At 44.0% G+C, this 25000-nt stretch overlaps 2 protein-coding genes across 2 annotated transcripts in view; one reads left to right on the top strand and one right to left on the bottom strand.

Annotated features, from left to right (window-relative positions):
* The window catches only part of grm8b (glutamate receptor, metabotropic 8b), a 589884-nt gene that overhangs the window by 123996 nt on the left and 440888 nt on the right, over positions 1-25000 (top strand). The gene's annotated exons all lie outside the window — the stretch shown is intronic.
* LOC146986482 (uncharacterized) overlaps positions 1-25000 on the bottom strand; it is a gene marked incomplete at its 5' end in the record, with an annotated part of 532005 nt that overhangs the window by 256629 nt on the left and 250376 nt on the right. Inside the window, one exon of the mRNA XM_085780485.1 lies at positions 8730-8906. Coding sequence (XP_085636611.1) covers positions 8730-8906 — 177 coding nt within the window. The remainder of the gene's footprint in view (positions 1-8729; positions 8907-25000) is intronic.

Below are 25000 nucleotides of genomic sequence, written 5' to 3'. Positions count from 1 at the left end.
TATAAAATAAAGGCTAGGGTTTCTTTTGTAAATCATACTTATCAATAATACTAAATAGTTTAATTAAATGGCATCTTTCTGTTTAATAAGACTGAGGGCGAAAAGAAGAAATTCGTTATAAAACATGTATTTTGGTCTTTTGCTGTGTTTTGTTGTGCACGACAAGTGGATGTGGCAGTAGCTACTAACAGTAACAAAGTAAAAATACTTAATGTATATACAGCACAACAATAAAGGTAGTTTCTGTAGCCAGTATCAGAGTAAAAGTACTTCTTTCAAGGTATCACAGTGAATACTATAATATAGGAGCAGAGTAAAAGTTTCTATAATTACAGTATCACAGTAAAAGTATTTAGTTAGGAGTTAGTGGAGTAAAAGTACTTCCTGTACTTGAGTGACAGGTGAAGCTCATTGTTCCTGTTTGACTCAACACCTTTACCTGTGACTGGATCACTGATGATTGACACATTGAAGCTGCTGCAGCGTTTTCTGAGTCTGTGATGTCATAGATGATGTCATGTGTGATGTCACATCCTGACAGGTTCACCTGCTGCACTTTACACTTTATTTCACTCCCACAGTCTCATCAGCTGTGGAAACAGCTACAGATCAGACTCAGAACAGAGTCTCCAGTCGAAAGTCTGGACTCTCAACAAGATCATGAAGCTGCTGCACAGATGAAGAGCTCAGGTCGTTTTTGTATCCACCCAGCTGCAGGAGTCTCAGGTGGGAGGGGTTGGACTTCAGAGCTGAGACCAGAGAAGAACAGCTGATGTCTGACAAACCGCAGTTGTACAATCTGAATAAAGAATAAAAGAAGAAGATGAAATGAAGATCACACACACACACACACACACACACACACACACACACACACACACACACAGCTGCAGTGATCAGATCATTGATTATTGTTCAGACTGAGTGAAATGAGCTGAAAGTGAAGAGTCATTGTCAGTGTGAGAGAAGAACAAGTGGAAACATGAGACAACAACTATTTCAAACGTCCTTCATTCATGACATCAAAGTCAATGATTCAAGTTCTGAGTGAAGATCAATCAGGTTCAGTTGTGGATCAAAGATCTAAGATCTACAACAGTAACAGTCAGTGAACTGACCTCAGAGTCTCCAGTCTACAGTCTGGACTCTCCAGAAAACCACTCAGATGCTTCACTCCTGAATCATGAAGGTTGTTCTTGCTCAGGTCCAGTTCTCTCAGGTGGGAGGGGTTGGACTTCAGAGCTGAGACCAGAGAAGAACAGCTGATCTCTGACAACCTGCAGCTGTCCAATCTGAATAAAGAATAAAAGCAGTGAGTTGAGGACAAAGCTCCTTGTTGACAGCGTTCAGTGTCTCATCATCTGTTCAGAGCTGAAGAAGCTTCAGAAAGAACAAGTTTAGAAAATCAAAGTCCAACAGCTGAAGCAACAGGAAGCAGGTTAAACAGTCACATAGAGAGAAAACAGCTCATTAATATTCATGAGAAGCTGCTGCTGCTTCAACACAGACGCAGTGACTCCGCCTCTTCACCTGTCAGCTCCACCTGTGGCTCCATCCAGACAAACTCATGTTGTGCAGCCACATTGATCAGAGATTTACTGACCACGCTCAAGACAACACACATGTGAGGCTGAACTCTGTTACCATGACAACTAACGTGTAGAAACACATGTTGAATGAAGCTCAGAGACAGAAAAACCTGAAACACTCCTGCTTATTATGGGATGTTGGCTTTGAATGTTTCACTATAAACACCACAGAGCCTCAGGAAAGAGGTGGAGCAGCAGCTATTGATTATAGATCAGTTATTGTCTGATACATCACATGTGTTTCTGTAGTGGAGGTGAAACATGAAGAGAAACAGAGACTGGACTAAAAACCAGTGAGGTGCAGTCAGGGCATTGATTTATTCACTTCATCTAAAGTTGGATTCTTTTGGACTTTCAGATAACTTTACTACAAGTTCAATGTGTCAGAATGTGGTGATTTTCATGGTCTAATAAAAGCCAGTAAACAGAGCTAGCTTCTGTCCAGGCAGCAGCTGCACAAACCACTCAGCCATGTGTAGTATTACAGAGCAAAGGCCCAGAGCTGCTCTGCCTCTTCTGTCAGTACGGTGTGTATGTGGCTGTTTGCACATGTGCAGTAAGTTCCCACAGAGAGTTCACATGGAGGTGAAGAGGCACAACGCTACGCTGCCTCTTAACTTAACTGCACCGTGTCTGAGCTGCACTTCTGTTCACGTTGCCTTGGTGAATGGTCAACACACAGACGTGTCCCCTGGCTTTTTAGCCTCCAGCAGTTTAGCAGCTAATTCAACTGCAGTGATGCTCCACTGGAGAGGTGAACACCTTAATGAGCTTCATCTGAAGAACAACAGCAGCTTTTATCTGACGGGAGACCAACGCCTGAGCTACGGTGGCTAACAGTTAGCAAGTTTTAACCTACTCTCTCTCTGACTCTCTTAGATACACACACACACACACACACACACACACAGCCCAGGTTGTGTGTCTTCTCTGTTGTAAACCTTGTAATAACAGCTTGTTGTGTACAGTTAACATCCTTGTTGCTCAGGTCACTGAAGTCAAGCCAGCCCACACGTTGTTTTAAGGTGCGCGCATATACGGCACATTACGGCAAGAGCGAGAAAGTGCCCGTAAAATGAAAGCAACGCCCCCGAAACGTCTGATGTTGCATTTCAAAATAAGAGCCGGCCTTTCAAAATAAAAGCCTTTAACACTGCATTTGTGTACATTTACAGTATTATTTTAAGAAAAACTGCTAGTTATTACTGTACCATTCCAATTCAGACTGATTGTACTCGACCTGAAGATGATACCCAGAAAAAATCAGACCAACCTGATGTGGAATTTCAGAATAAAAGCCCTCTGAACTTGCATATTTTTGTGTACATTTACAGTATCATTTGTTAAAAACTGCTAGTTATTACTGTACCATTCCACTTCAGACTGATAGTACTCGACCTCAGGATGACACCCAGAAAAAATCAGACCAATCTGATCTAGAATTTCAGAATAAAAGCCCCTAACTTTGATATTTTGAAGTATTTGTGTACATTTACAGTATCATTAAAAGAAAACTGCTAGTTATTACTGTACCATTCCACTTCAGACTGAAAGTACTCGACCTGAAGATGACATCCAGAAAAAATCAGACCAATCTGATGTGGAATTTCAGAATAAAAGCCCCTAACTTTAATATTTTGAAGTATTTTGTGTATATTTACAGTATAATTTTTTAAAAACTGCTAGTTATTACTGTACCATTCCACGTCAGACTGATAGTACTCGACCGGAAGATGACATCCAGAAAAAATCAGACCAATCTGATGTGGAATTTCAAAATAAAAGCCCTCTGAACTTGCATATTTTGAAGTATTTTGTGTACATTTACAGTATCATTTTTTAAAAACTGCTAGTTATTACTGTACCATTCAACTTCAGACTGATAGTACTCGACCTGAAGATGACACCCAGAAAAAATCAGACCAATCTGATGTGGAATTTCAGAATAAAAGCCCTCTGAACTTTGATATTTTGGTGTACATTTACAGTATAATTAAAAAAAAACTGCTAGTTATTACTGTACCATTCCACTTCAGACTGATAGTACTCGACCTGAAGATGATACCCAGAAAAAATCAGACCAATCTGATGTGGAATTTCAGAATAAAAGCCCTCTAAACTTTAATACTTTTAAATATTTTGTGTACATTTACAATATAAATTTTTAAAAACTGCTAGTTATTACTGTACCATTCCACTTCAGACTGAAAGTACTCGACCTGAAGATGACATCCAGAAAAAATCAGACCAATCTGATGTGGAATTTCAGAATAAAAGCCCTCTGAACTTTAATATTTTGAAATATTTTGTGTACATTTACAGTATAATTTAAAAAAAACTGCTAGTTATTACTGTACCATTCCACTTCAGACTGATAGTACTCGACCTGAAGATGATACCCAGAAAAATCAGACCAATCTGATGTGGAATTTCAGAATAAAAGCCCTCTGAACTTTGATATTTTGGTGTATATATACAGTATAATTAAAAAAAAACTGCTAGTTATTACTGTACCATTCCACTTCAGACTGATAGTACTCGACCTGAGGATGACACCCAGAAAAAATCAGAGCAATCTGATGTGGAATTTCAGAATAAAAGCCTTCTAAACTTTAATATTTTGAAATATTTTGTGTACATTTACAGTATAAATTCTTAAAAACTGGTGGTTATTACTGTACCATTCCACTTCAGACTGATAGTACTCGACCTGAAGATGACACCCAGAAAAAATCAGAGCAATCTGATGTGGAATTTCAGAATAAAAGCCCTCTGAACTTGCATATTTTTAAGTATTTTGTGTACATTTACAGTATCTTTTTTTTTAAACTGCTAGTTATTACTGTACCATTCCACTTCAGACTGATAGTACACGACCTGAAGATGATACCCAGAAAAAATCAGACCAATCTGATGTTGAATTTCAGAATAAAAGCCCTCTGAACTTTGATATTTTTGTGTACATTTACAGTATCATTTAAAAAAAAAACAAAAAAAACTGCTAGTTATTACTGTACCATTCAACTTCAGATTGATAGTACTCGACCTCAGGATGACACCCAGAAAAAAATCAGGGCGATCTGATGTGGAATTTAAATGATACTGTAAATGTACACAAATCACTTAAAAATATTAAAGTTCAGAGGGCTTTTATTCTGAAATTCCACATCAGATTGGTCAGATTTTTGCTGGATGTCATCTTCAGGTCGAGTATTATCAGGCCTAGTCTACACGAACACGGGTATTTTTGAAACCGAACTTTTCTGGACCCCGGTTAAAAAAAAATTCGCGTCCACACCACCGGTGTGATAAAAAATAACTCTGTCCACATGAAACCGCAAATCCGTCTTCATGTGCATTCCAAAGCAGTAGGTGGTGATATCACTCCTAACAGGAAAGCAGCTATAACTTGTAGGCTACAGAGAGAGTGGAGGCTCAAACAGCTCAAACTGACCGGCACCGCGAGTCCGCGCTACTAACACACCCCGCCCGTAATCTCTTGTTTATGACAGATACGAAAATACACAAATACACACATCGTAACGATAATCCATCGATCCACTGATTGATTCTGAAAGGCTTCATTTAAAACAAATGTACAGGACGGAAGGAAGCAACACGTGGGGAAGTGACCGCAATTTACAATTTGATAAAAGCCTATTTTAGCCATATCAGCATGGTGGGGTCCGCCCGCTATTCCGACATGTCTCTATTTAGACATCCCGCTATTAGACGACATCCCTCTATCTAGACATGCCGGTAGTCCGACACTTTTTGATACCGCTATTCCGATTTTTTTTTTTTTTTTTTTTACAGCTGCGATACCCAGGCGCGTCTCTCTCTCTTTTCTTTTCAGCATGCCTGTCACCGGTTTGATGAGGGAGTGATGTTCTTAACTCATTGAGTGCCGCGCTCCTTTCCAAAGTTTTAGTCAAGTGTACCGGCAATTTAGACCATTTTTGACTTTTTATTTTAGAGCCATAGTGTATTCTATATTATTGCCACCAACACATACTGTAGCTCAATTGAAAGGTTTAACTTTATGCTTCAAGTGACCACAAACCGTTTGTTTCTACGTGCCTCCGTTCCTGAGAAAAGTCAAGCTAAACATGGCTGGGTTTCACCAAAATCCCTCCTTTTTTTCTAGAAAAGGAGATAGAGCGTCTTTTATGAAAGGTGCTCTGTTTGTGCCTGTTGCTCTTCTCACACTCGCATTTCTGGATCAAAGGGCTCGTATAAGATAAATATATACAACAATTGTTGTTCTATTCACAAAACCACCATCGGGGGCGGGGGGGGCGCCACTAAACAGCAATAACACAGACGCACCGTGCCGTGTCACAGCCTCTCGCCGCGGAACGTGAGGCTCTGCCGGCCACAGCGGCTCGCGAACACCGGTCCCGCCGGTGGTCGCGGTCCGTCTGTGGTACGGGTCGGTGACGGCGGTCTGCTTTGGTCCAGAGACCATCAGATTTTACCGCGGGAGGACTTTGGGGAGGACACGGTGTTGCTCCAGATGAAGACCGGGCGGACTGTGGGCTGAGAGCTTCCTGTTTCTGCTCTGAGCTGCTGGAGCAGCTGGAGCAGGAGCGCAGGTGAGAGCAGAGCAGCAGCGGAGCAGCTGCGCTGCATCTGCATGCAGAACTCGTTTGCAGAAGCTGAGTTATGATAAAAACTTCCAGATCATGAGCTGTCATGTGACTTTGATCGTCATCTATTTCAGTTCTCCTCGTCGTAGAGTCCCCAAATTTACATATAATGTGTATTAAAGTGTCTATTTTCATAATTTAAAAAAAAAAGCAAAAAACGAAAAATTCCGTTTTTGGCACTCAACGCATGGGAACGAAAAACGAGAAATTACGTGGTTGGCACTCAATGAGTTAATTTCAACAACTCAACTATCAAGTCGCAAACAAAACTAACACACATGATAAACAAACAGAACTATGCTGCAGTTTGTTTGTCAAGTTAACCTGTCACCTTCAGCACCACGGACAGCGGAGAGCTGCATCTGTGAGCGTCTGGGCTCTGGGCTCAGGGCCTGGGGCCTCATTTATCAAAACTGTAAGTAAGCAGTGTAAAACTGCTGCTACTAAATGTTTTGCTTAGGCCTACGGAGAAAAGACATCCAAAATATTTACACCTTTTTCAGATCTATCAAACTGTGCATGCACAACTCTCCGCAATTTCTCTTTGATAAATCAAACTGGATACAAGAATGGTGAGCAGTTGTGCACGTGAACAACACACCTCAACACACCACCATGCGTAGACACAACCATATATGGTCAGCACGTGCATATTAATTAGCCATGTGCGCTCTGTGGAGCGACAACAAAGTTATTCTCTCTTCAGCTGACTTCAGTGACAGAATAATAACAGTCTCAGTAGCTGCAGATCAGGGGTGCTGCTGCCGGTGTGTTTTTAAACTTGGAGGGTTTGTTTTTTCTTCTCTCTTATAGGCCTATGTATTTGTGTATGAGAAACAGTGTTTCAGATGAAGAAAAAAAATCAGGACAGGTCTGACTATAACGTAGCCTAATCAATCAATGTCGGAAAAGCGGAATGTTTGAAAAATAGTAAAGTGCCCCTACTCCGACAATGAAAAAAAGAATCTCGGACTAGTGGGACGCTTGAAAAATAAAATTAGAAGTCAATGTCGAAATAGCGGCATGTCGGAATAGCAGCATGTAACCACATATGGTGACCACGCGGTTTTGTATTAGTGTCCGCATGTTTAGTGATTATTGATATTCACAGGAGCGTCTGAGTGGTCAGCGCATGGTCAGCGTCGAGAACTTGACGTGCTAGCAACAGTAACTAGGGAGGGCAGGGATTTCTGAAAAATGTCCGGTTTTCCTGTCCACACGTGAAGCTGAAACCGGAGTTTTCGAAAAAGTTCACCCTGGACTCCGGTTACAAAAAACTCCGGTTTCAGGAGCCCAGTTCTGCGGTTACGTGTGGACGAAAGGCCAAACCGTGTAGAGAAACACACGGTTTCAAAAATACCCGGGTTCGTATGGACGGGGCCTCAGTCTGAAGTGGAATGGTACAGTAATAACTAGCAGTTTTCTTTTAATGATACTGTAAATGTACACAAATACTTCAAAATATCAAAGTTCAGAGGGCTTTTATTCTGAATTTCCACATCAGATTGGTCTGATTTTTGCTGGATGTCATCTTCAGGTCGAGTACTTTCAGTCTGAAGTGGAATGGTACAGTAATAACTAGCAGTTTTCTTTTAATGATACTGTAAATGTACACAAAATATTTTAAAATATTAAAGTTTAGAGGGCTTTTATTCTGAAATTCCACATCAGATTGGTCTGATTTTTTCTGGGTATCATCTTCAGGTCGTGTACTATCAGTCTGAAGTGGAATGGTACAGTAATAACTAGCAGTTTTCTTTTAATGATACTGTAAATGTACACAAATACTTCAAAATATCAAAGTTCAGAGGGCTTTTATTCTGAATTTCCACATCAGATTGGTCTGATTTTTTCTGGATGTCATCTTCAGGTCGAGTACTATCAGTCTGAAGTGGAATGGTACAGTAATAACTAGCAGGTTTTTTTTAATTAATGCAGTGTTCAAGGCTTTTATTTTGAAAGGCCGGCTTTTATTTTGAAATGCCACATCAGACGTTTCGGGGTCATTGCTTTTTTCATTTTACGGGCACTTTCTCGCTCTTGCGGTAATGTGCCGTATATCCGCGCACCTTAAAACAACGTGTGGGCTGGCTTGCCTTCAGTCTCAGGTCTGAGTGTGGATTGTGTTAAAGGTTTGTTGTGTGATGTGAGCGGTGCTCCAACATGTGATCCTGTTATTGATCTGAGTTGTGTGTTAATAACAGCTGATGTCAGGACGGCATGGATTGTGGGTAAAAGGTGTTGCACATGTTTAAGACTTGGATCTGTGTGAACCATTGTGCATGAATGTGTTTGTTGTGAGGTAGTTGTGTGATGAGCTGCCTGAGGTGCCGACCCCCCACAGCCCTGGTCTTGGTCTGTGAGCGCCTGCCTACCCTGTCCTACAGCCTCAGTGTGGATCAGTAGAATATCAGCCTCATGTCTGCAGCTCAGTATCAACACAACTTTCACATCACATTCATCTGAGCACAGAAATAAAACAGAGTCTGACCTCAGAGTCTCCAGTCTACAGTCTGGACTCTCCAGAAAACCACTCAGACCCTTCACTCCTGAATCCTGCAGGTTCCAGTTGCTGGTCAGGTCCAGGTGTCTCAGGTGGGAGGGGTTGGACTTCAGAGCTGAGACCAGAGAAGAACAGCTGATCTTTGACAAACTGCAGCGCTCCAATCTGAATGAAGAATAAAAGAAGAAGATGAAATGATTGATGATTGATCAGATGTGTCCTGATCAATGATCAGTGTGTAAATGAGTAGAGGGACTTTGTCCTTGTGTTGTTGTGGATCATCATCATGTGGCCTTCTACACACATCATCCACATGTCAGCACAGATTCATCAGCTGCTGCTGACCTCAGATCAGTCTGTCAGTATACAATCAATATCTGATCAATACCTGTTGGACTAAACACTGACTACAACTCTCTGATTCAGGACTGAACTGGATCAAAGACACACACACACACACACACACACACACACACACAGAAAGAGGATGATAAACTGTGTGTGTGGTTAGTAGTTGCATGACTGGACGCGGGATTTGAACCGGGGACGCCTGCGTTGAGGACTGTAGCCTCTACATGGGGCGGCCACCTTAACCACTGCGCCACGCACCGCCCCGACGTCGTTCATATTTTCCCATCATAACTAAAATCACAGGAGGAGGGAAACGCTTTGCAACAATCTGTATCCACTGACTGGTTGATAGAAATCAGTACAGAACAGCAGGTAAATAAACAACCAGTTGTAAATCAGTTTTTTTGTAACATACACTCCTATAGAAGTGAAAAGAAAATACTGGAGCTACTGTGTGTTAGGGAGGAAAACGACACAAGCAAAGGTCTGTAAGCCAATCACCATCACAGTCCTGCTCAGTCACAGTTTTTGTTTTTCGATTCTGGTTGATTGGTTGTTATTGTTTGTTGTTGTGTGCGACATAGAGCTGCCTATACGAGCAGAGTTTTTTTTTTGCGCTACCTTCACAACTTTCTTTTCATCAACGACCTGTGGAACACTTGCGTGCCGATCCGTGGAGAGCGATCAAGGATCAACACTGATCTGTTTCCAGTGCTCGTGCCCAAAAGGCAAAGGTAGAAGCTGTACACAACCTAGAAAGTCAAAGTGTTGTTTTGATGGGCTTGTGTGTTGTTTTTTTATTTTGTTTTGTTTTTTCTCTGTCTTATGAATATGTCTGCTATGTACTGTTGATAATAATAACAATTATTATTAATCTAATGTTACCCCCGGGAAAAGGGTGGGGTCAAGGGGAATGGATAAATGGAATTGTAATGAAATAAAACAAAATGAAAAATTGATTTAAAAAAAAAAAAAAACACTGATCTGTTGCTCCACTACTCCCTCCCTCATGATCATCCACATCCTCAACTAGAATAAAATGAATAACCAAGTTTATCAAGGCCGTGCATCAGCAACAGAAGACAATTTAAATCAATTAGGGTGACGGATTAGTTTCATTCAGCCACTCAGCTGTTGTTTCAAGCAGTTAGCAAGTTGTAACCTACTGACACTTTTACACACACACACACACACACACACACAGACACACACACACACACACACACACACAACACACAACACACACACACACACACACACACACACACACACACACAGCAGCTTCTCCAGCCTCAGATCTACATCACATCTGCTCAGCTTCAGCTACAGTGGCTGATCCAGCTGTTCTGTTAGCAGCTTCATCTGAGAGCAGCTCATCATCATCATCATCATCATCATCATCATCATCATCATCATCATCATCATCATCACCACCACCACACTGACCTCTGAGTGACCTCTGACCCTGAACTTCACACATTTGAACTGAACACAGACAAAAGTCCAACAGGTCCAGTCAGTGAACTCACCTCAGAGTCTCCAGTCGACAGTTTGGACTCTCAAGTCCAGCACACACAACCTTCACTGATGAATCACTCAGGTCGTTTCTATTCGAGTCGCTCCCGCCGTATTTGTTACTCAGGTCCAGTTCTGTCAGGTGGGAGGGGTTGGACTTCAGAGCTGAGGCCACGACTTCACAGAGACTCTCTGAGAGTCCACAATGAACAAGTCTGTGAAGAGAGAAAATATCAAATGTGTCAGGTGGAGGCGGAGCTACGAACTAAGAGATGTCCTGACCCAGCACATCGACATGCTGCTGTAGATGAATAATTGTACAGTAGATACTGTATGCACTTTTGTAGTTGTAATCTGATTCTTGTTTATATTTTAATTTTTTACTAGAAGTGCTAAACTGAGAAACTGAGAAAAACTATAATAGAGTACTCAGGAAGGATACTCAGGCCACACTGGGCTCCAAACGCTCTGAGGGATCAAAGACGGGGTGAAGGCAGAGGAGAGGAGAGGAGAGGAGAGGAGAGGAGAGGAGAGGAGAGGAGAGGAGAGGAGAGGAGAGGAGAGGAGAGGAGAGGAGAGGAGAGGAGACTCACTTTGGTTCATGTGATGTAATTTTACAACTTAATGAAAATTGTTCTACAAAAGCATCTATTTGTGTAACCATGGTAACAACTTGGTGTCACCAGTGTGAACAGTGGGAGGAGACTTCAGCAGGTTCTGTGCTGTGTTCTTCTGTTCAATCCAAACTTTGTTCACATTAAATATGGTTTAGATTTTAGATCAAATCATCTTTTCTTTGTAGCTGAGGAGGAATAATGTAAATATCAAGACACATGATTATTATGAGGACTGGTGTATGGGAATACAGTGATGGTCTTGGAAATGGTCTCACAATGGTTTACTTTCGGACTTGGACTTGGTCTGAACCCCCTCAAAGTCTTAGTCGTGACTTGGGTTAGGTGGTCTTGACTACAACACTAGCAGTCGTACTAACACCTGGAAACATCTGGATAAACTGAGGTGTAAGACTTGAATAAAACCAAGGAGTCAACATAAAAGAACAAAATAACTTGTTCTTGATTAAACAGCAACAATCACAACGAGCTGGAGATCGACATGTTGGAGCTCACAGCTTTTACTACACCTCCAAAAATCACAACTGACCTGTAATGAAGTCAAACTAAGAATAATGAGAATAAATAAAACTGTGTTTATGTGAACTACTGATCTAAACTACTGATCAATAATTATATTGATCATTTCTGGACTCACCGAGCCTTCCTGCAGTTCCTCACAGCTGGGATCAGTCTCCATCGTCCCTCCTCTGATGTCTTGTACTTCTTCAGGTCCAACTCATCCAGAACCTGCTCTGACATCTGCAGCATGTAGGCCAGAGCTGAACACTGGATCTCAGAGAGTTTCTTCTCTGATCTGTTCTCTGACTTGAGGAACTGTTGGATCTGCTGATGAACTGACTGGTCCTTCATCTCCGTCAGACAGTGGAAGATGTTGATGCTTCTGTCAGGAGAGATTTTATCACTCTTCATCTCCTTCAGGTTGTTGATGGTTCTCTGGATTGTTCTTGGACTGTTGTCTGTTTGACCCAGCAGACCTCCTAACAGCCTCTGGTTGGACTCCAGAGAGAGGCCATGAAGGAAGCGAACAAACAGGTCCAGGTGACCATTTCTACTGCGGAGGGATTTCTGCATGGCTCCCTGCAGGAAGACATCCAGGGTTAGAGGACTGTTATTGATCTGTGGAGGACTGCTTGCATTGAATCCAAAAAAATTCTGAACCTTCTTAAACAAAGACTTCTGTTTTGGTTTCTCTCTCTGTTTGTTGTTTTCTTCTTTTTCTTCTTTGCTGCCGCTGCTACTGCCGCCACCGTCTTTTTCTGCTAAGGACAAGTCACTGAAATAATGTTCCTTGACTTGTTCTCTCAGGAACTTCTTGAGGACCTGTGTGTTCCTGTTGGTGAAACAGTGGAACATGTAGACTGCAGCCAGAAACTCCTGAACACTCAGATGAACAAAGCAGTAGACTGTTTTCTGGAAGATCACACTCTCTCTTTTGAAGATCTCAGTACAGAGTCCTGAGTTCACCAAGGCCTCTGTGACATCCAGACCACACTGCTCCAGGTCTTCTTGGTAGAACATGATGTTTCCTTCCTCCAGCTGTTCAAACGCCAGCCTCCCCAGCTTCAGAAGAACTTCCCTGTCGGCCTCCGTCAGCTCCTGTGGAATCGTCTCATGTCCTTCACCGTACTTGTTCTTCTTCCTCTTTGTCTGGACCAGCAGGAAGTGTGAGAACAGGTCAGTTGTGGTCTTGGGCAGCTCTCCTCTCTGGTCTGTGGTCAACATGTGCTCCAGAACTGTAGCACTGATCCAGCAGAAGACTGGGACTTGACACATGATGTGGAGGGTCCTGGACGTCTTGATGTGTGAGATGATTCTTCTGGACAGATCTTCATCACTGGACCTCCTCCTGAAGTACTCCTCCATCTGGGCGTCAGTGAAGCCTCGGACCTCTGTTACCCTGTCAACACATGTAGGAGGGATCTGATTGGCTGCTGCAGGTCTGGAGGTGATCCAGACCAGAGCCGAGGGAAGCAGATTCCCCTGGATGAGGTTTGTCAGCAGCACGTTGACTGATGACGTCTGTGTGACATCAGACACAACCTCCCTGTTGTTGAAGTCCAGTGACAGTCGGCTTTCATCCAGGCCGTCAAAGATGAAGAGAAGTTTACAGACAGCCAGCTGCTCTGCTGTCACCTTCTGTAATGTTGGATGGAAAACATGGAGCAGCCTGAGAAGACTCAACCGCTGATCTCTGATCAGGTTCAGCTCCCTGAACGAAAGCAGAACCAGCAGACTGACATCTTGGTTCTCCAAGCCCTCGGTCCAGTCCAGAGTGAACTTCTGCACAGAGAAGGTTTTTCCAACGCCAGCGACGCCGTTGGTCAGAACCACTCTGATGGGTCTCTGTTGGACAGGTGAGACCGTAGAGACGTCCTCTCTCTGTTGGACAGGTGAGACCGTAGAGACGTCCTCTCTCTGTTGGACAGGTGAGACCGTAGAGACGTCCTCTCTCTGTTGGACAGGTGAGACCGTATACACGTCCTCTCTCTGTTGGACAAGTGAGACCATAGAGACGTCCTCTCTCTGTTGGACAGGTGAGACCGTAGAGACGTCCTCTCTCTGTTGGACAGGTGAAACCGTAGAGACGTCCTCTCTCTGTTGGACAGGTGAGACCGTAGAGACGTCCTCTCTCTGTTGGACAGGTGAGACTGTAGAGACGTCCTCTCTCTGTTGGACAGGTGAGACCGTAGAGACGTCCTCTCTCTGTTGGACAGGTAAGTCTTTAAAGATGTCGTTGCACTTGATTGGAGTGTCATGGAGGGTCTTCTTCTTGGACGTTGTCTCCAGCTGTCTCACCTCATGTTGGGTATTAACCTCTTCACTCTGTCCCTCTGTGATGTAGAGCTCAGTGTAGATCCTGTTGAGGAGGGTTCCACTTCCTGTTCCACTTCCTGTTGCCTCAGTTCCTTCAGTCACTCGTTCACATCTGCTCCTCAGACTGATCTTATGTTGATCTAAAACCTCCTGCAGACCACGATCTGCTGAGAGACAAGAGACAGAGTCAGACTGAAGACAGAGAGTCTGACAATCTGATCAGATTATTTTCATCAGCTACAGAAAAACTACAGACAACAAAGAGAAGGTTTGAATCATCATCTTAAATGTCAGTGCTGCGTGATGGAACAATGACTCTGGAGAAAACAACAGGTCCTGGTTTCACAAATGACCACATCAGCAGACAGATGTTCAGTCTCACTTTGTCCACAGCTGCTCTGATTGGCTGTCTGCAGCTCACCTCTGGTTCTGGGTCTTTGTCCACACCGGGGACAGGAGGGGGGTCCTGAAGAACCAGACTGGTCCCAGTCTGAGGTGAAGCACTGTCTGCAGAACCAGTGTCCACAGCTGGTGGAGACTGGATCCTTCAGGACATCCTGACAGAGACCACAGCAGGGCAGCTGCTGGTCCACAGAGACACCACTCCTCTTCCTCCTGTCAAGACATTTCTGGATCAACAACATGTCACAGCTCCACTTCTGAGCTCTGATTGGTTAACCTCCTCAAGGGGGCGGGGCTTCATTAAGCAGAGGAGCAGAGAGAGAGAAAGTAGAGGAAGACAAGTGTAGAGAGACGAGCTGAATGAAAACTCTTCAAAATAAAAGTCTGTGTGTATCAGCTGCTTTAATCTCTACTGTGACTTCAGTTTAAAGGCTCAGACGTGTGGATCATTAAAGTGTTGGTGCAGCAACATTCACACTGACTGAGGCTGATGACACAGGAACATGAGGACGCTGTGCTTCATCAGTCTGATGGACAGAGTGTGTGTGCATGTTTCTGTCCCTGAGGTTTGTTGTGAACCTTCAGAGTCTGATGGATCTGGTTCCTGGTTTCTCTCTGTTTCCTTCACATGAGTCTAATGACTGAATCATCTTCAGCTCAGTTTACAGTAGAAACCGTCTTTTACCGTGACTCTGAAGGTCCAGGTCCAGGTCCAGAACTGGGTCCAGGTCTGAACTCAATAGGTTGTCCCATGGACCGGTCACTCTTCATGGACAGACAGATGGATCCTGGAGACTCTGCTCTCAGTCTGTGGTTCTGACCTCTGCAAACACAAACATGTTTTTATTCACATCACATTGATCACTTATCAGTTCACTGATCAATTGTTAAATCAATCATTGTTAATTGTAAGTTAGGATGTTACCCAATACATTTGGAAATCAATCAGTCCACCTTAAATGTCAGTATGAACTGAGCATGTCCCTTTTTGTTTTAGAGGTAAATTCATGCAAAACCGCTGATGCGTGTTGCCTTCACGGGCAGTTTTTCATCAAGCAGTCTCTGTATTTTCCTCTACAACAACTCTGTCTGGTAACATTCTGTTATTATCTCATAGCGTGGTGAATGTGCAGCTCACAACTTGCAGCTCACAACTTCCACCAGAGCGTTGTGGAGTTGTTGGATTGTGTATTTGATGAGTTTGATGAGGGAAACCAAGAAATCCCATGAGCCTCCGTAGCGTAGCTCTGAGCAGATCGCGGTCATTTCAACACTGTACATTAGCGCATTTATCTATTTGTCTTTGTCTATTAGTAGTCCAGCGCGACCTGTCCCGCCTGCATGCGAGAGAGAGAGCAGGAGGAGGGGCTGACTGACAGAGGTAGAAATCGCTGTTAAAAAAAACTATTTTTTTCTGTGCAAGACTAATAAATAAATAAATAAATAAAATAAAACTATGGTAAACACTTAATCACCCGGGCGTTTAATTGAACCGGCGTTTATTATGCCAAATGAGCTCGGACCCCGGCGGCTATTAGAGCACAGGCATTTGCACAGACACATTTGGAATGAGTTGACTCCATCGGTCAACAACCACATCCTTAGTAGAGCAGGTATGACATGAGCCAAAAGTGCATAATCCAATCACGTATGGCTAATTTGCATACATACAGCACCTGATCTAAACATTGAGTAGAGCAGGTGAAAATGTCTTGTTCAATCTTGTTAACATATAATATGTTAAAGCAGAACTATGCAGGATTTGGGCTGTAATTATTGTGGCTCAGAGACACTGTGATGGTTGAGTGACCTATTATGAGGTGAATGGGGTCTAGGCCAATGCGCTCACCCCCCCCACTGGCTGAAAACCGCACTTGCAAGATCAGTCCTCCGTCTCGGTGTCCCAAATCTCATCAATGGATAGAACTATCGCGAGAAACTGCCTTACGGCAGTACGAGATAAGAACGCAGATGACGTCATGCATGTCATGCATCGTGATTGGTTTGAGTTCGGAAAGTCGGAGGAAACCATGGAAACATGAAATGTTTATAAGTTCGGCTTGTGGCTAACACGGAGCTAAATGCTAACACGGACACACACACACCATGGATCTTTTATAAGATAATGTAATACACCATGACACACACACGCCTTCGCGTTTTGGAACCTTTATTCATGTGTGTGTATGTCTGTGACTTTGTGTCTTTGTCTGTGTGTGGCCGTATTAGCGTTAGCGCCGTGTTAGCATTAGCTCCGTGTTAGCATTAGCTCCGTGTTAGCGTTAGCTCCGTGTTAGCAGGGCTTAGCAAACACCGCTCTCTACCTTCAGCAGTAAACACAAGCACGTGTAGGGAGGGGGTGGAGGGGGTGGAGGAGGTGGTGGCGGCGAATTTTTTTTTTACGACAGTGACATGTGCCTCCCAGAACTGTGGGGGAGCCCCGGAGAGGGAAAAAAAGATAAACCAACGAAGGAGTGAGCTATTTCCGGTCGACTTGCATAGTTCTGCTTTAACAAGATTGAACAAGACATTTTTTAACTGTAATATGATATTACAGTTAAAAAACTTAAGGAATGGAACCAATTTAGGCCCATGAGCATTAATAGAGACGGAGCATGTCATACCTGCTCTACTAAGGATGTGGCTGTCTTGAAAAATTGCAGTCATCTTGAAATTTAAAGTGGTTTCTTGTCGGTTGACCGACGGAGTCAACTCATTCCAGTTTTCATGCCGGTACCACCACAGCAACTTCATATACATGTGCCATCAAAACGGTGGAATTTAAGCAAATGTATGCAAATTTGCTCATGTTATCAAAGAATTTCAAAAAACTTGCAATACATTTTTTGTTTGTCTTAATGTCAGTAATCAACTCAGTAATTTTCATGGAGATATCTAAAAGTTAAAAATTTTACCCTATTCACATGAATTTTTTTTTATATGCATATAAATGGGATATTTTTTATTTTTATTTAACCTTTATTTAACCAGATAAAAGCCCATTGAGATCAGGATCTCTTTCGCAAGGGTGACCTGGCCAAAAATGGTCAGCAGCACGCGGTACAGCAGCAATACATGTCAACACAGAAATGCAAAGAATAACAATTAGAAAATATACAGAGTTTTACAATTTCAGATACAACAATTGGAACAACAAAATAAATAATTTAAGATTTGAAGCACAGGCACTGCTGGGTGAATTTCTGCTGCCTATCTTTCAAAATAGAGCGAAAGGCTCCAAGTGGGATTAGTTTAGCGAGTTTCAGCTCTTTCTGTAAAGTGTTCCATGCCGAAGGGGCGGCGGAGCTGAATGCTCTTTTCCCAAATTCAGTCCTTACCCGGGGAACAGATAAAACAAGGGTTGAACAAGAGCGCAAAACATAACTACTGCTTGTTTCTTGCAGTAATATGCACAAATACGAAGGCATCAAGCCTAAAAGAGCCTTATAAATTAAGGTCAACCAATGTACATATCTGCGTGCACTAAGGGGGGGCAGATTTGATTTTGAGTACAACTCACAATGATGGGTGAGACGACTACACCCTGTGACAAATCTCAATGCCGTATGAAAAACAGTGTCTAGAGGCTGGAGACATTTAGATGACACGTTCAAATAAAGTACATCACCGTAGTCAAGAATAGGCAAGAAGGTTGTTGTCACTAATTTTCTTCTAACCTTGAGGGAGAAACAGGTTCTATTTCTGAACAAAAACCCAAGTTTCACCCTAAGATTAGTGACCAGCTTGTTTAAGTGGGCTTTAAATGAGAGCTCCTGGTCTAAGGTAAAGCCCAGATACTTATAGTTCAAGACCCGCTCTATAGGTTTTCCTTTGTTTGTTAAGATATTTGTAATATTCTGTGGTAGCACCTTTGCAAGAGAGAACACCATGATCTTTGTTTTATCTGTGTTTAAAACCAATTTAAGATAATCTAAACGCGACTGGATGACACTAAAAGCAACTTGCAAATACTCAAGTGCCTGAGTGAGAGAGGTTGAACAGCAATAAACAATGATATCGTCTATTGTTTATTGCTGTTCAACCTCTCTCACTCAGGCACCCTAACACTTTTATGTTAGGGTGTTGTTCAAAACTTTCCCCTAATGGGATTCTTCGGGGCTTTTTTTCCCTCATTCAGGACATGCTGAGGATACAAAATCAGATGAGTTTGCTTCTGTTGCAATTTGTTTAACCTTTTCTCATAAAATGACTGGACTATATAGGGATTATGGCAATGGGCCAATTTGCCAAAATGTTGAACTATCCCTTTAATTTGCATATTTGGTAATGAAGTAATCCAAAAGTAACTAAAAAGTAGTCCAGTATATTACTTAAATCGTGTGATACTTAGAGTTAGTAGTGTGTAATTTAGAGTTACTGATTACATTATTTTAATTTGTAATTATACTGGATTACATATTTAAAGTAACCCTCCAAACCAAACTAAACCCTGCACACAGGTCTGTATCTGGTCTCTTAGGCCGCGTTCAGACTGCCAGCAAAAATCCGATTTTTAGCCCATCCAGATTGGAACTGGATGGCTCTTTTTAAGTCTGAACAGTCCCAAATCACATGAAATCCGATTTTTGCAAAACGGATCTAAACCACCTCCGGGAGGTAGTTTCAGATCGCATTTGGACAGATGCGTCTCAGTCTGAACAGCTCCAAACACTCAGATCGGTTTTGACTGTCCGTGACGTCACTCTCCGCGGCGCTGTCACTGTGTTACAGGTCCCTTGAGCTCCAGTTAAATATCAGTTTCCTTCTTGTTACTTTTCTTTTATGCAAACTACCGTGTTGTCGGTGACAGGAGTGACGGTGACGTCATGCTCCCAGCTCTGGGGTGCTGGAGTTTCCCGTCTCTGTGGCTGCACACACAGACACACACGCACACACCAGTCTCTGGTACACGTACACACACACCAGGCGGGCTGAGGTTGAAACTAGTGGAGTAGTGCGGCTGCAGCACCGGGCAGATCACTGTGCTGCAGCTGATCTGCCCGGAGGTTGCAGCCGCCGCATCCGCGAGGCATCGCCTGTCACATACGGCGTAGCCTCCGCTCCGACGTCGTTGCTACAGCAACCTGTCAGATGGGTCAATAATGTGGCCCAGTCTGAACAGAGCCAAATGCGATTTGGACACTTGCTAAAAACAGTGTGGACAGTCAGCCCTAAAAATCGGATATGAGAAGGAATCAGATTTGAATCAGATTTGCCTGCAGTCTGAACGCGGCCTTACTGTGACTCTGGAGGTCCAGGTCCAAGACAGAATTCTGGACGATTTCCCATGGACCAGTCACTCTTCATGGACAGACAGATGGATCCTGGAGACTCTGCTCTCAGTCTGTGGTTCTGACCTCTGCAAACACAAACATGTTTTTCTTCACTGGACACTCACACACACAAACCAGGAAGTCACACATTTCCTCTTCTGTGATGTCACACACACTTCAGGTTTTTATCTGGTCTCTTACTGTGAGTCTGGAGGTTCATGTTTGGACCGGTCACTCTCCAGAGACTTTGATCTGTCCTCCTGTTCCTCCACATTAACACTCATCTTCAGGACTTCAGTCAGTCTGAGAGGGAAACCAGTAACACACACACACACACACACACACACACACACACACACACACACACACACACACACACACACACACACACACACACACACACACACACACACACACAGAGAGAATCAAGACACACCCAAATCCACAGAGGAAAATACTATAATCACGTCCTTGTCTGATCCAGTTGTTGACCTCCACCACTCATCGTACTTTGACCATAGATATAAACACGTAGAAGCCTCTGACGCTGCTGTCCATTGGAACGATATGTCAATGCGGCCGCCATCTTGGGCAGGGGGAAGCCGTGTCTACTTACTGCATTAGTCTACAGAGGCCAAGGTCTATTAACCATTAAAATCACCATAACTCACCGAATATTCAGCTGATTTTCAAGACCTTTGGTTTATTATCAATGTCAGACATACATTTATGATACAACATAGAATGATATTTTGTATTCATCATACATACATTTACATACTCAGACACACACACACATGCGTACATACACTGAAATTTGTTCTACAAGGGTCTGACCGGGTCTGACTGCTTGTCAGACGTATATGTCTATGGTCAGAAACCCCTGACCCAAGATGGCGGCCGTGTTGACGTGTTGACAAGCCTGAATGCAGCATCTACGTGTATTTATCTATGACTTTGACATTAAATCCATGTTCATCCAGTCACCGTGACCTTTGACCTTTGATGTTTGTTCTGAGTTTGAAGAAGTTGTGTGGAGGTGAATCTGAGACAATGTGCTGACGTATGTACGGACTACGTCTGACTCTTCTTCCCTCCACAGTCCACACAGACACACTGACTCTCACACTCTGACACAACAACAACAACAACAACAACAACAATAGCAGTAATAATTATTATTATTATTATTTTGTGTTGACACTCACTCGTCTCAGACTTCAGTTTTTCTCCTTCTGCTCCGTTCACTCTAAAATGGCGTCTGAACACCTTTACCTTTACCTCCTCCCTCTGCTCTGCAGTTACAATCATTTATTGTTCAGTTTAAAGTTCATCTCATGGACTTTAAACTGAACAATGAATTATATTGAGGAAGTGACTTTCTACAGTAGAGTGGCGCCACCTGCTGGGTAACTCCTGGTATTACACCTGTATGGACAGGTGAACTCTGACACCATGAATAAACAGTGAGCTGAGATCCAGCTGTGGTAGAAGAGCTGCTGAGAGATTTAAAGACACTCCACTACAAGTTACACCTCAGTCTGTTCTCTGTCTTATTCATCACACATGTTGTCATCAACTAATTTGTGTCTCAGTGTTGTAACTTAACTCGCCCCGGTCTGGCAACACGACCATATATGGAAAACACAACCACAACTAAATGTAAGTCCACACAGAAACCAGGAGGATACAAGGAGAATCATGATGAACTCCTTTTAGAAATGCACTCATTGACATAATGTGTTCCCTAGCCCCTTACCCTAACCTTAACCATTACTCTGAACCTAATTTAAACCTAATTATAACCTAAAGTCTTAACCCTCAAACAGCCCTTGGAAAAAGTGAGGACCGGCCAAAATGTCCTCACTTCCCCTAAATGTCCTCACTCTGTTGGTTAAAAACTCTCGACGGTCCTCACAACGTAGTAAATACAAGAACACACACACACACACACACACACACACACACACACACACACACACACACACACACACACACACACACACACACACACACACATCCTACAGGTGTTTTTCTGTGGGGAACAGAAGCTGATTGTGCTGAGTTCATCTCTGACTCTGGGATTAGAAAGAATAAATTATCATGTGTAACAAGTGGGCGTGTCACTGGTGGCCAATCACATTATCAGCATTATTTTCATCTCTCTCTCTGATTGGTTCAGGACGGCTACTTGCTACAGTGGACCTGATGTGTTCAGAGGAGGAGGAGGAGGAGGAGGAGGAGGAGGAGGAAGAGGAGGAAGAGGAGAAGGAGGAGGAGGAGGAAGAGGAGGAGGAGGAGGAAGAGGAGTTTCTAATCTTGAGTAAAGCTTGACAGTGATTTTAAACTGGACCAACAGATCAACCAGTTTTTGAGTCCTGGTCCTGGTCCTGGTCCTGGTCCTGGTCCTGGTTCCAGCTGGTTCTGGTCCTGGTTCCAGCTGGTTCTGGTCCTGGTCCTGGTCCTGGTCCTGGTCCTGGTTCTAGTCCTGGTCCTGGTCCTGGTCCTGGTCCTGGTTCTGGTCCTGGTCCTGGTCCTAGTCCTGGTCCTGGTCCTGGTCCTGGTCCTGGTTCAGGTCCTGGTCCTGGTTCTAGTCCTGGTTCTGGTCCTGGTCCTGGTTCCAGCTGGTCCTGGTCCTGGTCCTGGTTCTGGTCCTGGTCCTGGTCCTGGTCCTGGTCCTGGTTCTGGTCCTGGTCCTGGTCCTGGTCCTGGTCCTGGTTCTGGTCCTGGTTCTAGTCCTGGTCCTGGTCCTGGTCCTGGTTCCAGCTGGTCCTGGTCCTGGTCCTGGTTCTGGTCCTGGTCCTGGTCCTGGTCCTGGTCCTGGTCCTGGTTCTGGTCCTGGTTCCAGCTGGTCCTGGTCCTGGTCCTGGTTCTGGTCCTGGTTCTGGTCCTGGTCCTGGTCCTGGTCCTGGTTCTGGTCCTGGTCCTGGTCCTGGTCCTGGTCCTGGTTCTGGTCCTGGTCCTGGTCCTGGTCCTGGTTCTGGTTCTGGTCCTGGTCCTGGTCCTGGTCCTGGTTCTGGTCCTGGTCCTGGTTCTGGTCCTGGTTCCAGCTGGTCCTGGTTCTGGTCCTGGTTCTGGTCCTGGTCCTGGTCCTGGTTCTGGTCCTGGTCCTGGTCCTGGTCCTGGTCCTGGTCCTGGTTCTGGTCCTGGTCCTGGTCCTGGTCCTGGTCCTGGTCCTGGTTCTGGTTCTGGTCCTGGTCCTGGTCCTGGTCCTGGTCCTGGTCCTGGTTCTGGTTCTGGTCCTGGTCCTGGTCCTGGTCCTGGTCCTGGTTCTGGTTCTGGTCCTGGTCCTGGTCCTGGTCCTGGTCCTGGTCCTGGTCCTGGTCCTGGTCCTGGTCCTGGTCCTGGTCCTGGTCCTGGTCCTGGTCCTGGTCCTGGTCTCCGTGGTCACCTCCCTCATAGGTGAAGCAGCAGCAGCAACGAGCATCAGGCTGAGCAGCAGAAACAGGATGGAAGGTCTGGGGTCGACTGATGCCTCATTCATGTTCAGGGGTTCAGTCGCCACTCGGCTAAAGGTGCAGTTCACGTATTACAGAACCGTCTCTGACCTGGAGGAGTTTTGCTGCGTTCAAAACAACTCGGAGGTCGGGATTCCCAACTCGGAAATGTCCGACTTCCGACATCATTGCGTTCACGCTGCAGGAACTCGGAAGAAAAAAAACATGGATACCTGAAGGAAGTTTGGCGTATTATAGACCGAATCACCTTGTTGTTTACATTCTACTTCCGGGTAGAAAACCAGCACGTAATTTGAATGAGATCAATAGTAACGAACGAGAGTTTAGCTATATATATCATATTTTTCACGCCCTATCACCGTTTAGACAAATCTGAAATGATTGAAGAAACACTACTATTTCTGTGTGTGTGTTTTGTGTTGCTATGTGTTGGATTTATTCAGTTTGGGGGAATCACAGTGTCTAGAAAGCATCAGTGGCTCAGCTGACAGGGACATAACGGTAGCTAAGCTAACACCAGGACGTCAGCTGTTAAAACCCTCCCGTTGTCGGACACGACATGAAACTACTCCATTTAGCTCAATCATGCTGTTACTCAGATATCCGCTGGAGAAAATATTTTTTCATGGACCGTTTATTGAGTCACTGAGCTAATAAAGTTAAACAGGTAACCGTTAGCCCGGCTAATCTATGATAACCATGACTAATTACAAAAATGTGCACACGTAAATAGTAATGTTTGTCCAATCATTGGTTTTATAAACTTTACAAACATCAGATTAGTCTAAACGGCGATATAGTGACGTGAAAAAGTAGATATATATAGCGAAACTCTCGTCCGTCACTATTGTTCGAATGCTGGTTTTCTACCCGGAAGTAGTTGTAAACAACAAGGCGATTCGTCCTATTGTGGCTCATCGCTGAATACGAAAAATAAATGCAGCAGTAAATTATGTTTATTTTGGAGGAGAGGAGACGCCGCAGATGAGTGCACATATAATGTTACAGCCTCGATAACAGTTAAACGTTATTTCCAGACCGCAATTTCACACCATACAACAATCACAGCTTAATATAAATAAAATATAAATATAAACTGGTCCACGATGGAGTTGCTGAGCTGGTCACTGAATGCGATTGACAGAGTGTTCTCAACAAGGCGTGCGGCCTCTGGTGAGCCAAGATGCCCGGACGGAACCTTCATGTCCGGCTACATGCTGGATGGATGGGAGAAGTGGAGAGTCCTTTGCCTTGCCCCACTGGATGTGGAGGATGTCGAGGACGTGTACATCTTCACGTTCATGACAATTGGAATGATCGCCCTGGGTTTTGGCGCCTACATGCAGTATCGTAAGATGAGAAAGATCGCCACCGAGCAGACCGACGCGAGGGAGGATAACGCAACAACTCGGAGTGCTGTGGTCGGGATACGGTCCGACATATCCGCAATCCGAGAGTATGTGTCACTGATGCGAGCTGACATAGCCAAAACTCGGGAGGAAATCGAGAGAAATGGCGACGAAAACCGCAGAGAATGAGTAAAAAGAAGAAAGGGCTCCTACACCATCCCACCATCCCAACTAAAAATCAATACACTGGACTTTTGCTCTCTGTCAATTGGACCACACCAGACTTTGCTCTCTGTCAATTGGACCATCTTGTGACTTTGTGACTTTGTGACATGCCTGGCAACAAGAAGAGACTGTTGTTCGCTCATGACGGTTGGACACATGTGCAGACACACACGTAATCCTTATGCTCTATCTAGAGCTGGACTTCAATTTCTTCAACTCTACATACTGCCTAAT

The sequence above is a fragment of the Trachurus japonicus genome, chromosome 6 (assembly GCF_045865225.1).
Source record: "Trachurus japonicus isolate A0001 chromosome 6, Traja_1.0".
NCBI lineage: Eukaryota > Metazoa > Chordata > Actinopteri > Carangiformes > Carangidae > Trachurus > Trachurus japonicus.
The sequence above is the reverse complement of the archived record's forward strand: the minus strand, read 5'-3'. Positions and strand labels throughout refer to the sequence as shown.